The sequence below is a fragment of the Sus scrofa genome, chromosome 3, assembly GCF_054392235.1.
Source record: "Sus scrofa isolate SSC_HxYL_T2T_F1_AM1 chromosome 3, Sscrofa_HxYL_maternal_Yorkshire_Landrace_v2.0, whole genome shotgun sequence".
In the NCBI taxonomy this organism is placed as follows: Eukaryota; Metazoa; Chordata; class Mammalia; order Artiodactyla; family Suidae; genus Sus; species Sus scrofa.
In genome coordinates this window covers 17,893,495-17,910,506 of record NC_139385.1, presented here as the reverse complement: position 1 = coordinate 17,910,506, position 17,012 = coordinate 17,893,495, and the positions used below count along the sequence as shown (strand labels likewise).

Genomic DNA, 17,012 nt, shown 5'->3' with positions numbered 1-17,012 from the left:
TCTCTGCATGACCATCCCATTCTTATATTTGAAAGTAACCTCAGGAGTTCCTGTTGTGGCTCAGCACTAATGAATCTGGCTAGTATCTATGAGGATTTGGGTTCCATCCCTGGTCCTACTCAGTGGGTTAAGGATCCGGCATTGCCCTGAGCTGTGGTGTAGTTCGCAGACGTGGCTTGAATCCCCTGTTGCTGTGGCTGTGGTGTAGGCTAGCAGCTGCAGCTCCGATTTGACTCCTAGCCTGAGAACTTCTGTATGCTGTGGGTGTGGCCCTAAAAAGCAAAAAAGGGAGAAAGTAACCTCCGTTGGTCTTGCAGAATAATCAATCACGCATTTGTCAGTCTACCCCACTGTACTAAATGCTGGAGGGCAGAGCACCCAGATCTACTTCAGATCCCTCTTCCTTTCCCTGGGGTTGGTGTATTGTGTGAGGACATGAGTGACATGAGGTCAGCTGCCCCAAACAATAACTCCCTTCAATTATCTGGGTCTTCCTGGCCCCCAGAGCCAAACTTACTCAGTTGTAAGGGCATCACCACAGCTCTTTTGAGGGGCTTCGCCACTGTGACTGTGCGGCGGGCAAGAGGTCTGAGCGTGGTAGGAGAGTAATTCTCTTTTTCCTTTGGGTCTGCAGCCTCCTGGGCCAGCACCTTGGCTTCCAGTTCTTTTTGCTTCATCTTAAGCCTCTGTTAGAAAGGATTGGGAGAGATAGGACCCAGAACCAACTTTGGGGCAGTTTGAAGGGCAGCGGATTAGGGATGCGAGTGTGCAGGGCTCTGAGGCCCTAAAGGGGCTGGGTGAGGACCATTGGGAGAAACTACCAGGAGACAGTGGAGCCTGATGTAATTAAGAGCTTTCTAATGATCAAGGCTGCCTAGCGGTGGAATCAGCCTCTTTGGGAAATACTGAAGGATTGTTCAAGCAGAGTCCTAACTTAATGTGAACTGAGTTTTAGGGAATGGCAGTGTCTTGCATCTGTTTCTTTTACCTGGAATTTTTTGCCCTCTCGTCTCCTCACATCTGATCTCAATTATTTTTCAAAGTTCAGCCATGCGAAGGACATTCAAGAACGAAAGGATTCCAGTGTTGGGTAAAAACAGGGTGCTGGTCCAGCTTTTCAGTGTCCTTCCCTACCTGAAGATCCTCAGATTGCTTCTCAAGGCCAGGAGGAGTCCCAGCCCCAACCCCCAACACTTACCTCAATTTCCAAGTCCTTCTCCTCCACTGTCTTCATGAGCACCATCCGCTCTCGCTTCGGGGTGCTCAGCAGAGGGGTCCCCTGGCTCCCCTGGGAGCCCAGCAGACGGTCCAAGCTCAGGAGGCGCTCCAGCATAGCTGGGTCCATGCTACTCAGCTTCTGCAGGGGGCTGAGCAGACAAAGTTGACTCCTCACCCTCCTCTCTTTACTGCCCTCTGTAGCAGCAGGATTCTCCTCATCATGCCTTAACATGGTATACGCTATGGTTCCAGAACCCTAGTGTTAACTTGCTGGGCAAGCCTGAACAAGTCATCCAGACTCTCTGGGTGCAGTGGCGCTCACTGTCTGACTGTGATTGATTAGGTGTCAGCAAGGGCCGTGCGCCTGTGCATGTGGAGGAGGAATCGGTGAAAGCTTCACCGAGGAGGTCATCTTCAACAGGGCTTTCAAAGCCCCTGAAGATCTCAAATGCCAAGCCTCCCTCCTGTGGGCAGCAGGAAAGCCCTCTTCAAACAGTGGCCTGCCTTAATCCGAGCATGGTAATGCCTCACATCCGGTCCTTCTGTCTGGAATCCCCCTCACATCTGACCTCGATTATCAACGTCAGCCACCTTTCCCCTGATGCCCAGCTTGACTGTGTATCTTCTTTCCTACACTGTGAACTAGCTCCTCCAGGACAGAGACTGCTCTGTTCTTTGTGAGCAAGTGCCAAGAGGAGCAGGATCAGAAAATGTAGATGAAGGTCTTTCTTCCTTGCTGGATCTCACAGAACAGGAGGGTCCACCTTCCTTACTGTCTGCTGTCAACCTTGCATCACATACTGATTCCCAGCTTGCTTCCTCGGCTAAACCGTGAGCCCCGGCGTCAGGGGTTGTCCAGGTCTGATGTGCCCCATCTCTGAGCCTTTCTGGCAGAGACCTTGCCTGTTCACAGGTAACATAGATGCGTGGGTGTGTGTGCTTCTCCGAATTTGGATACATGGGAGAGGGGACTGCCAATAAATGGCATGAGAAAGACAAGATCACAAGCTAAGGTTGTCAGTGAACACAAGAACCTAGGCACCTTTTTTTTTTTTTTTTTTTGGCTTTTTTAGGGCTGCACCCATGGAGTATATGGAGGTTCCCAGGGTAGGGGTACAATCAGAGCTGCACCTGCCAGCCTACGCTCACAGCCACAGCAACACGGGATCTGAGCCACATCTGCAACCTACACCACAGCTCATGGCAATGCTGGATCCTTAACACATTGAGTGAGACCAAGGATAGAACCCAAGTCCTCATGGATACTAGTCGGGTTTCTTAACTGCTGCACCACAAGGGGAACTCCACCAGGCATCTTTTTGTGTATGCCATCCTTAACTACTATAGCCCCCGAGGCAGCATAAGCACTAATCCTTGGCCTCCTCAGGTCACCTCTGTTCAGTAGTCTTCAAACTTATACAATTTAGAGAGGCTCTATGTGGGCTAGGAGTAGAAAGATGGCAGAGTTCAAACTGCAACTCGTTCTTTGGAGTTAGGGAGGGCCAAGTGGCCAGACATAGAAAGCAAGACCACTAAACATGGGGGGGCCTGAATATTAGTGGCTGCTGGGCCATGAGGTGGGGCTGTCAGAACTGGGGAGGCCACACACAGAAATGACTTAATTTAGAGGCTTTGTTTGGGGAGTTCCCACTATGGTGCAGTGGGTTAAGAATCCTACTGCAGTGGCTGGGGTCACTGTGAAGGTGCAGGTTCGATCCCTGGCCAGGTGCAGTGGGTTAAAGGATCCAGTGTCGCCACAAGAGCGTAGGTAGAAGCTGCAGCTAGGATTCAATCCCTGGCCTGGGGAACTTCAATATGCCACGGGTGCAGCCATTAAAAAAGAAAAAAGAAAATAGATGTTTTGATTGGATTGAGGGTGGAAGCAGGGAAAAGTTAGGACGGCAACTAAACCCATGGAAGGTCACAGAAAGGCTGGACTCTTAACACACAGACTGAATCTCAGCGAGACATTTCTCTTCATCCTTGGGACCTGAAAGACCTGATCCTCATTTACTCCTTGAGCCAGAAGCAAAAGTGCTCATCCTTGGAATACTGGTGGCAAAATATGAGATTTTTGTTGACTGCCTAAAGGAGTTGGAAAATGGAAAGCAGGATGGTGGGGGGGAGGTGGGGGGAGGAGTGCCTGGAGGCCTCCTTAGGGCCTCTGGCAGCAGCATCAAGGCTGGAGATCTTAGCACTTCAGTGAATTCAATAAAGTAGGATTTGGGGTGAATCCGGTGGAAGCCCAAGTTCACAGCTCAAGGATCTTACAGGCTAAACCCACTGCTACTGCACACCCAATCCAGACATAAGGGGAATCTACATAAGAACCCTCCCTCTCTGCTCACCTGAGTTTCTGGAAGGCAGAGGCTGGAGCTGCTGGGGGTTCAGGACTTCCACTTTCCTCTTCCTCCGGGCCTCGGGCTCTCTTTGCCTCTGATGGGCCTAGCAGTTCTTTCTGAGACAGTTTAATAGGTGCCAAGACTAGGGGAAGATGGTGAGGTGGAGGGAGAGGGGGTGTCAGCCTCTATGCTGATCTTGGTGAGTTCGGCAAATTCCCCAATTGTCCAAACTCAGCCTTTCCACTCCTCCCGGTCCCGGTCCTCACCATGAAGCTGTAAGCGCTCATTGGTAAAAGGCCGGTTGATCACCTCCTTGGATCTGGCTGCAAAGTTGAGTGCAGAGACCGTGTCTAGGTAGAAGCGTCTCTCAGGGGCAATGTTGGCGATGAGGATGCTGTGGGCTGAGCCACCCAGAGAGTCCTGAGGGATGGGGATGGGGCTGGATGGGTGGGTCAGATGACCCCCCCATCCTCTGCCAGGACCACCGTTCTCCAACACCCTGGCAGGTCTGAGAAGCCCGTCCCCTAGCCCCTTTTGCCCGAGATGGGAGGCCTGACCTGTAAGAGGCGAGTGAGCTTGCTGTCCCGGTAGGGCACACGAGGGAGGCCCTGGTTCAGCGCATCCACCACCTTGCCCAGTACAAAGAGGGAGGCGTTGATGGCTCCGCTCTCCTTCAGCCGCAGGCCCTTGTTGCCTGTGCGCCGGTTGTCCTCTGAGCCGGCCAAGTCGATCAGGTAGAGTTTCCCCTCTCGCTGTCGAAATGGAGCCAGCCGTTCCCGCTGATCCACCTGAGGGATAAAAGCAAGGGCCTCAGATTAGCTCAGGCTCCGGGGCTTCCCCAGGTCCTCACCCTGGACAGCGGGCCTCGCCTTGACCAGGAGCACGGCGTGACTGCGGGAAGAGCGCTGATTGAGCCGGGTGGCTCCTACAGTCCGATTCCGACTGGCTGGTAGGAAGTGCTGCTCAAAATCAGCGAAGCTAGTGATGGGCTTCTGTGTGAGGCCTGGAATCAGGATGTTGCCTCGGCAGTCTTCTCGGATTACCAGGTCTCCTGATGAAGGTTCCAAGAGGTCCAAAACCTGTTTGAGCAATTCTCCAGTTACAGGCTGCTTACTTCCTGGGGATGAGTCTCCTCTTTCTCTGCTGGAACGTCAGAGTTGTGCCATCTGCTACCCTGATGTCTGTCTTTCCAGATCTTACACCTCCTTGCTAGAGCAGAGCTGCAGGTTCTACAACTAAGTCTGATTTAACCCTTTGTCTCTTCCTTCCTCGATCAGAAAAGAGCCTCACCTTTTCCTGGTAGATCTCTAAGTAGGACATAGTGACAGAGAGAGCCCATGGCCGGCCCTCAGCACCCTCCTCCCTTGTGAGCTGCAGGAGGTCCATGAGAGCGCGGGGGATCACCCCAGGTTGCTCTGGGCTGCCCAGCATTGTGTGCGTCTTCCCTGGGGAAGGAGTGGAAAGAGGTGTGAGATTTTCCTCCTGACTCCCGAGTCCTTTCTGACCCCTGGCTGTATCAGGCTTGCTCACCTGCCCCTGTGGGCCCATAGGCAAGCACACTGGCATTCTGCCCTTCCAGCAAGTGCCTCAGGATGGGCTGCACTGATCCTCCATAGACGTCCTGCTGAGAACTCCTCTCCCCATAGAAGGCATCAAACCTGCAGGCAGGAAGAAAGAAGGGAATTAGTGCAGGTTCCATTCTCATCCAGACCTAGGGGATAAAAGTGGCTCGGATTTAAGCGTCTCCACCCTTTTTCTTGCGCAAAAACCTAAGAAAGCACCAACTGAGCACCTGTTCCATCCCAGTCTCTGTATCGGTGTAGAAACAGAGGTGACGTCCCTGCTCTGTGGAGTTGTGCAGTCTGCTAGTCAAGACAGATAGGCACCCATACTTTGCTGTGATTCATGAAACGAAGATGAGAGGGCACTAGAAGGAATAACTGATCCTGCCTCGGGAGGGAGGACTTTGCCAGAGAGAGAAGAGAAAGATATTCTAAGTATCAAGAATAGCACACAGAGGAGTTCCCGTCATAGCTCAGCAATAACGAACCCGACTAGTATCCATGAGGATGTGGGTTTAATCCCTAGCCTCTCTTAGTGAGTTAAGGATACGGCATGAGCTGTGGTGTAGGTTGCAGACACAGCTTGGGTCCCGAGTTGCTGTGCCTGTGGTGTAGGCCGGCAGCTACAGCTCTGATTTGACACCTAGCCTGGGAACTTCTATATGCTGTGGGTGTGGCCCTAAAAAGACCAAAAAAGAAAAAAGAAGAACACACAGGGAGTTCCCTGGTGGCTCAACCAGTTAAGGATCTGACACTGTCACTGCTGTGTCTGGTTACTGCTGTAGCAAGGATTCAGTCCCTGGCCTGGGAACTTTTGCATGCCACAGGTGCAGCTGAAGGGGACGGGGAGGGCGGGGGGGGGGGAAGCACATAAGAGACTGTAGCAAAGACAAAGGCTTCCCAATCTTTTTCACACCACAGTGAATATACATACTGGTATTTACACACTGTAACAGAGTTAAGAAAAGATGCTGCACCCACCTCCCCCCCCCCACTTTTTTTTTGTCTTTTTAGGGCCGGACATGTAGCATGTGGAAGTTCCCAGGCTAGGGGTCAAATCGGAGCTGTAGCCACTGGCCTACGCCACAGCCACAGCCACATCGGATCCAAGCCATGTCTGTAACCTACACCACAGCTCACAGCAATCCCAGATCCTTAACCCACTGAGCAAGGCCAGGGAGCGAACCCGCATCATCATGGATACTAGTTGGATTCATTTCCGCTGCGCCACAATGGGAACCCCTGCGGCTTATGACTAGATGAGACTCAACCCGCATGTAGTCCACGCACTGTAGCACTGCCTTCTGATGAAGAAGCTGTGGCAGAGGTCGTGGCAGGCATCAATGTTAGTGGAGTGTAGCAGGTGTTGGAGGATGAGGCTGGAAAGAAACTGAGGCCAAATCATCAAGGACCTAGAACAGAATTGGCAAACTTTCCCATAGAGAGCCAGAGAGTAAATATTTTGGGCTCCATGGACAAAGGTTCCTTTCACAACTACTCAACTCTGCCATTGTAGTCAGTGGAAAGCAGCCTTAGACAATATGTAAATAAATGAGTGTGGCTGTGTTCCAACAAGGCCTTATTTACAAAAAGACTCCTGGCAGATTTGACCTGTGAACCGTAGTTTGCCATCCCCTGGCCTAGAAGGATAGGCCAAGGAGCCTGAACTTTAAACCTCCAAGGGAATTTTAAAGTAGCTGCTCTCGGAGATCCCACTGTGGTGCAATAGGATCAGTGGTGTCTTGGGAGCACTGGGACACAGGTTTGATCCCCAGCCCAGCAGTGGGTTAAGGATCTGACATTGTTAGCTCAGGTCACTACTGCAGTTTGGATCTGATCCCTGGCCTGGGAACTCCATATGCCGCAGGGCCGCCAAAAAAAAAAAGGAGCTGCCCTTTTGAGTTCTGTCCCCAAACCTGGGTGGACTTCTCCGACTGTCTGGGTTAGCTAGCTGGTCTGTTCCCCCAGCCCTTCCTACACCTCCCTAAGACCCAAGATGGGGCTCCCCTGCTCAGCTTTGCTGCACCTTCTCCATTTGTGCCTATTGCCCCCCGTAGGATTAGGAACAATAAAGTGTGTCTGATTCAGCCTCCAGTCTTTGCCCACAGTATCCCACAGAGGACCCATCACAGTAGACACCCCTGAACATGTCCTGAATGAATAAGCGAAGGTGTGGCAAACAAAGCTGTGCTGAGGAAGGAGGATCCTGAGGAGGAGGGTCTGAGAACGACCCGGGCAGGGGATGGTGTGAGCGGGCCTAGGAGAGAGAGGGACAGAAGGGAGAGGGGCCTGAAGCTTACTGGTATTTGAGAGTCTCCTGGTGGTTCCTCCAGTTGGCAATCTCTAGCGAACAGCTGTCCAGGCCCCGTACACAGGGGGGATCATTTTCTCCAGCTGTTCCATCCACAAATGGCCGCAGTCGCACAGCTACCCTCACTCGAGCCGGAGGCGGGCGCCGGCCGGCTCCCACCTTGCTAAGCCGACAGCGACCGGCTCCTGGAAGAAAGAAGACAAGTTTTCGGCATAAGTAGGGTGGAAGCTTTGCTGAGAGGTAAGGGTAGGAGTCTCAGAGGAGGAGGTAGTTAATTTAGCTGACCCCTTTAGGACGAGCAGGGTCACTGCCAAGCTTTCCAGGCAGAAGGAAAGGCATGGGCAAGAGCTCGGGGGTGTGAAAGCGCCACCCCCTTGGAGAACTGGTGAAGCAGGACTCTGTGTGGGTTCTGTCAGTGGGGTGAGCACAGAAGGGCAGACGAAAGAAAAAGATGAATCAAATACAGGGTCTCAGGCAATGTGGTGGGGGGTTGGCGGAGAAAGATTATACACAGGCCGGGACTGGGAACCAGATCCAGTACTTAGCAAACATTAACATTTACGAAGCACCGACTACCTCTAGGCACGCTTTAATCTTCAGGCTGTCCCTGAGAGGCACATTAGTCTGTTCTGTTAGTCCCATTTTACCAATGAAGATGCTCAGTGGTGCAGCTACTCTTCCCAGCACCTCAGTGTTTTGTGCCTGCGGCCATGAGGCTATTACTTTATCTTGTACCATAACCTACATTTTGCCTGTTTGCTTTTTGCTCCTCAAAAGACCTATAAGTAGAGCCTAGAAGCAGAACAAAACCCCAGCATCAAAATGGACCAGAGACCCCTGTAACCTTAACAACAGGGCAGGGAAGGAGGCCTGGAGCTGGGGCCTGGGATACCATTGGGAGGGCGGGGGCCACAGCTCATTTGGGGGAAAGCGCTTTCCATCCTGGCCATGCTGTGGGTGTCCCCAAGCCTGGCCTCAGTTCCTACCCTGCTCTATAAGTAGGCCCAGTGGGATGCAGACTGCAACGTGTACACAAATAACCTGGAAGATCTAGTTAAAATAGGGATTTGGCTTCATTCCCTGGAGTGACGCCTACGACTCTGTATTTCTAGCAACTCTGGGGTGATGCTATGCTGCTTATGCTGCTGCTGCTGCTGCTGCTGCTGCTGTGACACAATTAAACTGTCAAGGTAGAGCAGACCAGGACCTCACGGGTTGTTCTGGGATTGAGAGTTGACATGTGCCCCCATCAAAAACCAGTCAATGAACTGCCTGACTTTTCTGTGTCTCTATTTCTCACCTGCAGTTTATAATACATACAAATAAGTACAGACACACATACACATGCCCCGAACTGTTAATAGTGGTTTTCTCTTTTTTTCTTTTTAGGGCCGCATCCATGGCATATGGAAGTCCCCCAGCTAGAGTCAAATCAAATTGGATCTGCAGCTGCCAGCCTGTGCCACAGCAACACCAGATCCGAGCTGCACCTGCAACTTATGCTGCAGCGGCAACACTGGATCCTTAACCCACTGAGCAAGGCCAGGGATCCAGCCCACATCCTCATGGATACTAGTTGGGTTCTTAACCAACTGAACCACAATGGGAACTCCCTTGATGGTTTTCTCTTGATGGGGGAGTATGTGGGTTTATGTTCTATATTACCCAGATCCGTAAGGCTGTAATGCGTGCATTAAAATAATAATGATGACACTGTGGACATCTTTGGGAGGGATAAGGTTAAGAGGCAGCCCCCAGTCCCTTTCTGTCCTAGCTCGGTTTGTAAAAGGCACTGACAGTCAGTCCTTCTCTATTGTAAGCTTTCTGTTTAGTTTGCTTCCCATAATTAAATCTCAATCATTTGGAGGGAAGGGAGATTATGAATTATTTTTATCATCAGAAAATGCAGTTAAGATAAAACTTTTTTAAAAAGTCGGGGGATACCTCTATTTCTGTGAGGATTGAATGAGCTGAAGCTTTATGAGGAGGGTATTACTCTATTTTACCCTGGAGGATACTACACTACAGCCCTTGGCTAACAGCAGAATTCACCCCTCCATCTCATCACCTCCAAAACCCTGCTTTCAATGAGGATGCTGTATTACCTATCATGACCAAATGGGAAAGTTCTCAGTATCTCTGACTCTCTTGTTTGTGCTGGTGGTAGCAGCTGGTTGTGGGGACCAGAGGCCTCATATAAGGCAAGAGGCTGGTATATGTGGCCAACACAGAGACAGCAGGACAAAAAGGTGGACAGACTACCCCTGGGAAGACTCTTACGCATAAGTAAGGTATAACCACAAGCTGATGGCTGTTCCAAAAACTGGGCCTCTGTTCCTTCATGGGACAAATGAAGCCAATAACACCATTTCTCACTTTAAGGTTTCCAAAGCACTCAGGCATCTAGCTTTCATTTGACCCTCCCAGCAATCCAGAAAGTCAGGAGCAAGTAAGTAGAAACCTGCAGGGGCACCTGTGCGGATAAGAAAACTAAGAAGCAAGGACGCTGACTGACTTTTATCAAGAATGTGTGCAGGAGCCTCTCCTTGCCCGTCTTTCCCAGGGGTTTGTGAGTGTGTGAGAACAGAGAAAGACGGCAGCTATGGAAGGACTTAAGGAAGTTCAGTGATGGTACAGGGTGAAGGGGAAGTCTGGTGATGCAGAGAGTAGAGACTCTGGTTAAACAGAGCTGCATTTCAATTCCAGCTCTAACATATATTAGCGTGTGACTCTGGGCAAGGGACTTAACATCCATGTGCCCCACTTTCCTTGGGGTGGGGTGGGCCTGGAGCTTAATGAGGATGAAAAGAAGTAACATGTAAAATGTCAACAGAGAAACTAGTACATAGTAGGTTGGTAGTAATTCAAGATTAGAAAAAAGTCAAGGGGGAGTTCCCGTCGTGGCGCAGTGGTTAACGAATCCGACTAGGAACCATGAGGTTGCGGGTTCGGTCCCTGCCCTTGCTCAGTGGGTTAAGGATCCGGCGTTGCCGTGAGCTGTGGTGTAGGTTGCAGACGCGGCTCGGATCCCACGTTGCTGTGGCTCTGGCATAGGCCAGTGGATACAGCTCCGATTGGACCCCTAGCCTGGGAACCTCCATATGCCGCGGGAGCAGCCCAAGAAAAATGGCAAAAAGACAAAAAAAAAAAAAAAAAAGAAAAAAGTCAAGGGAAGATGGTCTGGACTCAAATCCCAGCTCTGATACCTACAACTAACTAAATAACCTGGGAATGACTTTCTATTCCTGTGCCTCAATTTCCCCACCTATAAAGTTGGGAATAAATAAAAATAACTACTTGTTGGGTAGTTAAGGCAGTAGATAAGGTAATTTATGTAGAAGTGCTTAGAACAGCATTGTACTTGGTAAAAGCTCAGTAAGGTGTTTTGTTTTTTTTTTTCCTATTAAAAAATCTGATTTTATTTTTTTCCCACTGTACAGCACGGGGACCAAGTTACATATACATGTATACATACTTTTTCCTCCCATTGTTGTGTTGCAATGTAAGTATCTAGACATAGTTCTCAATGCTACATTAGTAAGGGTTTTATTTTATCTTCCCCCATTTTCCCAGTGAGGAAACCTCAGTACAGATAGGTTTGCTGGCTTGCCCACGGACTGAGCTTCAAATGAAGGGCTAACTCCAAAGTTCATTATGTGACTCTCTGGGCCTTCTCAACCCCTTCATCTTTGTATCCCCATGGGCCTTGGAGACAAATTCCACTTAGTAGCTGTGTGACCTTGGGAAGGTTTCCGAACCTCTTCCAGCCTCAGTTTCTTTTTATAAAAATAACAGTATCTACCCTCATACCGCTATGAGTCAAAAGAAATAATGTACATATAATGTTTAGCACAGTACCAGCAGTAAGTACTCAGCATGGGTCAGCTGTTGTTACTGTCATCATTACATTCTCTCTCCCCTTACACAGGCCCTTCAAGGCAGCAGCTCACTTCTGCCCACACCATTCAGTAGGGTCACTTAATGACCTCCTTACTGCTAAGTCCAAAAGACAAGCTCAGTCCCCATCCTGTTTGACTTCCCAGAAGTATTCAACACCCTTGATCTGCTTTCCTTAATGAAGTATAATTTTTTGTAAGCTTCCAGGTCCCCACCAGCCCTCTATTCACTTCTCAGCTTCTGCCAGCCTTAAATGTGGTTCCTAGGCTCCCCGTGTCCTCTCTCTAGATCAGGGTTGCTCAGTTTCTGTCCTATTGATATTTGGGGCTGGATATGTCTTTGTGGTGGGGCTGTCCTGTACATTGCAGGAAGTTTAACACAAAGGAGTTTGTGCTAAACACTATACCAGTAGCAGCATTTCCCCTGCCCCCACCCTGGGAATGACTTTCTATTCCTGTGCCTCAATTTCCCCACCTATAAAGTTGGGAATAAATAAAAATAACTACTTGTTGGGTAGTTAAGGCAGTAAATAAGGTAATTTATGTAGAAGTGCTTAGAACAGCATTGTAACCACCCAAAATATCCCCAGACATCACAGGTGGCCCCATGGGGAACAAAACTGCCCCCAGTTGAGAACCACTCGTAATTAATTTCATGGTCACCGTCACCGGCTCTCTTGGCTTCAATTACCACCTCAAATCTGAGGACTTCTAATTGACACACACACCCCCCACCAGAGCTCTCTCCTGAGCATTGGATCCACATTCCTTGCTGCTGCCCTGATATCTCCTCTTACGCGGTTCAAGTAATTCAAATTCCAACCATATTTTATTTATTTATTTATTTCTGGCATTTGGAACTTCAGGCCAGGGACTGAACCCAAGCCACTACAGTGACAACGCCAGATCCTTAATCCGATGCGCCACAAGAGAACTCTAAACTCATCTTAAACAGAATCCCTTCCCCATCTGTCTGCAACTCCATCTTCCTTCTGTGCTAACATAAATAAATGGAACCAAAGATGGGAAAGTCTGTCTTAATTTCTTCTCTCTCGTTTCCCACATTGGGCTTTTATTAACATCTGTCGATTCTACTTTTTTAATGAGTCCACTCCTCCCCGTCCTCACTGCACAATCTTCGCCAAGGCCATCATCATCATCTCGAGAGAGAGAGAGCATCCCAACTGGTCTCCTTGTTTCACTTCCTTCCAAATCATTCTCTCCCTGTGATGCATTTCCTTCAGTTTCTGCAACAGGCTAAGTTCTCTCGCATCTGTGGGGCTTCGCACCCGCTATCCTCTCCCTGGGGTATCTTCTTACCTCCCTGCCTCCAGGGACTGAGGTAAACCCTTACATCTTACTTCCTCTTAAAAACCTGCCCTTGTAGGAGTTCCCGTCGTGCTGCAGTGGAAACGAATCTGACCAGGAACCATGAGGTTTCGGGTTCGATCCCTGGCTTCACTCAGTGAGTTAAGGATCTGGCGTTGCCAAAAGCTGTGGTGTAGGTCGCAGAGGCAGCTTGAATCTGGTGTGGCTGTGGCTGTGGCTCCAACTGCCCTCTACCCTAGGTACCTCCATGTGCTGCGGGTGCTGCCCTCAAAAAGGCAAAAACAAACAAACAAACAAAAACCCTTCCCTTGTAAAATGACTGCCCCAAAGGCTCTGTTAGGTGAGCCTCTCCAAGCACTCATGACACTTCACCATAACTGCCTATGTGTCTGCCTTCTCCATTTAACTATGAACTCAGTGAAAATAAGTCTTACTGGGCCCACCTTTACATTCCCAATATCTGGCACAGAGTAGGCTCTTAGAGAGTATTTGCTGAACAAACTAAGATTTGATGAAGGACCGAACATAGAACATTGGCACTCATGCTCCAAAGCTCAGAGTCCAGGGAAAGAGAGGCACAGGCACACAGCTGCCGACAGTCCAAGAGTCTGCCCCTTTCATCATGAAAGCAACTTTGAGGTCGGGTGAAGCTAGCACTGATTTCTTTTAATTTTCCCCTCTCCCATAATTCCCAACTTCCACTCAGCTTTTTTCTTTTACTGATGAGGAAATTGTGCCAAAGAGAGCGTCTTTGGCCTCTTTTTACCTCATAAATAAATCGATCATTTGGTGGTCTTTTGGTCCCACCAAGGCCTGGCAAACGCCAACCTTTGAAATTCACCTCAACTCTCATTTCCCTAATGTAGTCTTCCTAGAATAACCAAGGGTTTATCTTAGATTCTGCACTCCCTATAGCAGCTTATACATATCTCTTATTGCTTTTCAATATATTTACATGACTATCTACTGAAACAGACTATAAGCTTCTCTAGGGAAGTGACAATATTCATTCAAGTAATTTTTATTCTCATTTCTTGGTCTTTTTAGGGCTGCACCTGCAGCATATGGAGGTTCCCAGGCTAGGGGTCAAATTGGAGCTGCAGCTGCTGGCCTACACCACAGTCACAGCAACATGGGATCCAAGCCACATCTTCAACCTACACCACAGCTCGCAGCAACGCAAGATCCTTAACCCACTGAGCAAGGCCAGGGATCGAACCTGCATCCTCATGGATATAGTCAGGTTCATTACCACTAAGCCACAACGGGAACTCTATATTCAAGCATTTTTATGAAAACTACTATGTACCAGACACAGTAGATCTTGGAAGGGTGAGGGGAGGTTGTGCTCAGACAGAGTAAATATCATGTGCTGGGCATAATTTTTTTTGTTTTGTTTTTTAGGGCTGCACCCAGGGCATATGAAAGTTCCCAGGCTAGGGCTCGAATCAGAGCTACAGCTGGAGGCCTACACCACAGCTCACGGCAACGCCAGACCCTTAACCCACTGAGCGAGGCCAGGGATCGAAGCCGCGTACTCATGGATACCAGTTGGGTTTGTGTGTTAACGTTAAGCAAGGTTTTTTTTGCCCTTTTTTTTTTTGGCAGCCCAGTGTCATATGTAAGTTCCCAGGCCAGGGATGGAATCATAGCCACAGGTGCAACAATGCTGGATCCTTAACCCACTGCACAGGCGGGTGATCGAACCTGTTGCTCTGAAGCAGCCGGAGCTGCTGCAAAGACAACCTTGATCCTGCTGCGCCACAGTGGAAACTCCCAACTTTGAGCAAGTTTTTTGCTTTTTTGGTTTTTTTTTTGCTTTTTGCTTTTATAGGGCTGCACGTGCGGCATATGGAAGTTCCAGGCCAGGGGTCCAATTGGAGCTGTAGCTGCTGGCCTACACCAGAGCCACAGCAACGCAGGATCCAAGCAGCATCTTCGACCTACACCACAGCTTCTGGCAACGCAGGATCCCTAACCCACTGAGCGAGGCCAGGGATCAAACCCACAAGCCCACGTCCTCATGGATACTAATCAGGTTCATTACCACTAATCCACAGTGGGGGCTCCCTAAGCAAGATTTTAAACTCATCTATGGCTCAGTTTCTTCATCTGTAAAACAAGACAGTAACACGCACCTACAGCCAACTAATCTATGACAAAGGAGGCAAGGATAGACAATGGAGAAAGGACAGCTTGTTCAATAAGTGGTGCTGGGAAAACTGGACAGCCGCATGGAAAAGAATGAAATGAGAACACTCCCCTGACACCATACACAAAAATAAACTCCAAATGGATTAAAGACCTAGATATAAGACCAGACACTATAAAACTCTTAGAGGAAAACATAGGCCAAACACTCTCTGACGTAAAAGACAGCAACATCTTCTCAGATCCACCTCTTAGAGTATTGACAATAAAAACAAAAATAAACAAATGGGGCCCAATCAAACTTAAAAGTTTCTGCACAGCAAAGGAAACCCTAAACAAAATGAAAAGACAACCCACAGAATGGGAGAAAATCTTTGCAAGTGAATCAACTGACAAGGAATTGATCTCCAAAATTTACAAACAACTTCTGCAGCTCCATACCAAAAAACAAACAACCCCATCCAAAAATGGGCAGAAGATCTAAACAGACAGTTCTTCAGAGAAGACATACAGATGGCCGAGAAACACATGCAAAGATGTTCAACATCACTCATTATTAGAGAAATGCAAATCAAAACCACTCTGAGGTACCACCTTACACCAGCCAGAATGGCCATCCTCAAAACGTCTACAAACAATAAGTGCTGGAGAGGGTGTGGAGAAAAAGGAACCCTAGTACACTGTTGGTGGGATTGTAAATTGGTGCAACCACGGTGGAAAGCAGTATGGAGATTCCTCAGAAAACTAAACATGGAACTACCATTTGATCCAGCAATCTCACTCCTGGGCATCTATCCAGAGAAAACCACGACTCCCAAAGACACATGGACTCCGATGTTCATTGCAGCACCATTTACAATAGCCAAGACATGGAAACAACCTAAATGTCCATCGACAGAGGAGTGGATCAAGATGTGGTACATATACACAATGGAATATGACTCAGCCATTAAAAAGAATGAAATACCGGCATTTTTAGCAACATAGATGGACCTAGAAACTATCATGCTAAGTGAAGTCAGCCATACAATGAGACACCAACATCAAATGCTTTCACTGACATGTGGAATCTGAAAAAAGGACAGACTGAACTTCTTTGCAGAACAGATGCTGACGCACAGACATTGAAAAACGTATGGTCTCTGGAGGAGACAGTTTGGGGGGTGGGGGGATGTGCTTGGGCTGTGGGATGGAAATCCTGTGAAATCAGATTGTTATGATCATTATACAACTACAGATGTGATAAATTCATTTGAGTAATAAAAAAAAAGTAAAAAAAAAACCAAAAACACAAGGCAGTAACAGACCCACCTCACCGCATTGAGGAGATTAAATAATTCATCAGCATAAAGTGTTTCCAGCTGTGCCTGGCACCAAGCAAGGCTGCAACATGTGTTTGACATTCTACTAAATAGGTTTGTTTCTCCACGGGGCCTGACAAACAGTAAGAGACTCAAATATCCGTGGTACCCGCTATAATCACTAACCAGAATTCAGTCTACAAGAAGAGAGCAGAGAGCAAGATTCTGAATGTCCTAAAAGCCTTCCCAACCCTAAAAAGAGTACTGACTTCCACGGCTGGAGGGAAAGGAAACAACCCCTTCTTTCCCTTTTCGGTGATCTCAGCACATCTTATGCCAACAATTCACACCCAGCTGCAGCCTGTCTGAAACTCTTGCCTCTCTGAGGGATCTCCCCGCACCCAAACAACATGTCACACACGGGCTCTTTCCCCAAAGACGCATCCAGCTCCCTTTCTTTTGTCCTTACAGTTGGAGTAGTAGCTATTTTTCGCTCGCTTACTCATGTAATCTTCTCAGATGGGTCACTGTCCCCACTTCACAGACAAAACTAAAGCTCCCTGAGGAAAAAGGCGCTAGGCTCAAAAGTGCACCGGAACTGGGTCTCAACCCCGGTCTATTGATCCGCGCCGAGAGCAGGAAACAGTGAGAAGGCACCAGCCTGAGACTTCCACACTCCCACTTTCCCCTCCCCGCTGCCGCGCCATTCCGGCGTCTCCCGGACTACTCGCGGGGCCCGGACCCGACTGGGACGCGTCGCCCCACAAAGCTCCAGACTCTGGCACCCCGCCCTGCCCAGGCTCGAGTACCCGAGGTCGCCGCCGCCATCTCGCGTCGCCTCCGCGCCGGGAGCCCCGCGTCCATTCCACTCCCTCCTTGGGCCCGCCTCTCTGTTCGAATTT

The 17,012-nt window shown here is 49.0% G+C and overlaps 1 protein-coding gene across 2 annotated transcripts in view; it reads right to left on the bottom strand.

The window, feature by feature from the left end:
* The window catches only part of KIF22 (kinesin family member 22), a 19,231-nt gene extending 2,219 nt beyond the window's left edge, over positions 1-17,012 (bottom strand). The window contains 10 exon segments of one of the 2 annotated variants that reach the window (NM_001243019.1): positions 518-686; positions 1,199-1,367; positions 3,567-3,702; positions 3,827-3,980; positions 4,118-4,348; positions 4,430-4,639; positions 4,851-5,005; positions 5,091-5,218; positions 7,423-7,618; positions 16,920-17,012. In NM_001243019.1, the coding sequence (NP_001229948.1) occupies positions 518-686; positions 1,199-1,367; positions 3,567-3,702; positions 3,827-3,980; positions 4,118-4,348; positions 4,430-4,639; positions 4,851-5,005; positions 5,091-5,218; positions 7,423-7,618; positions 16,920-16,974 (1,603 nt within the window). In that variant the 5' untranslated portion in view covers positions 16,975-17,012. 2 annotated transcript variants of the gene reach the window in all.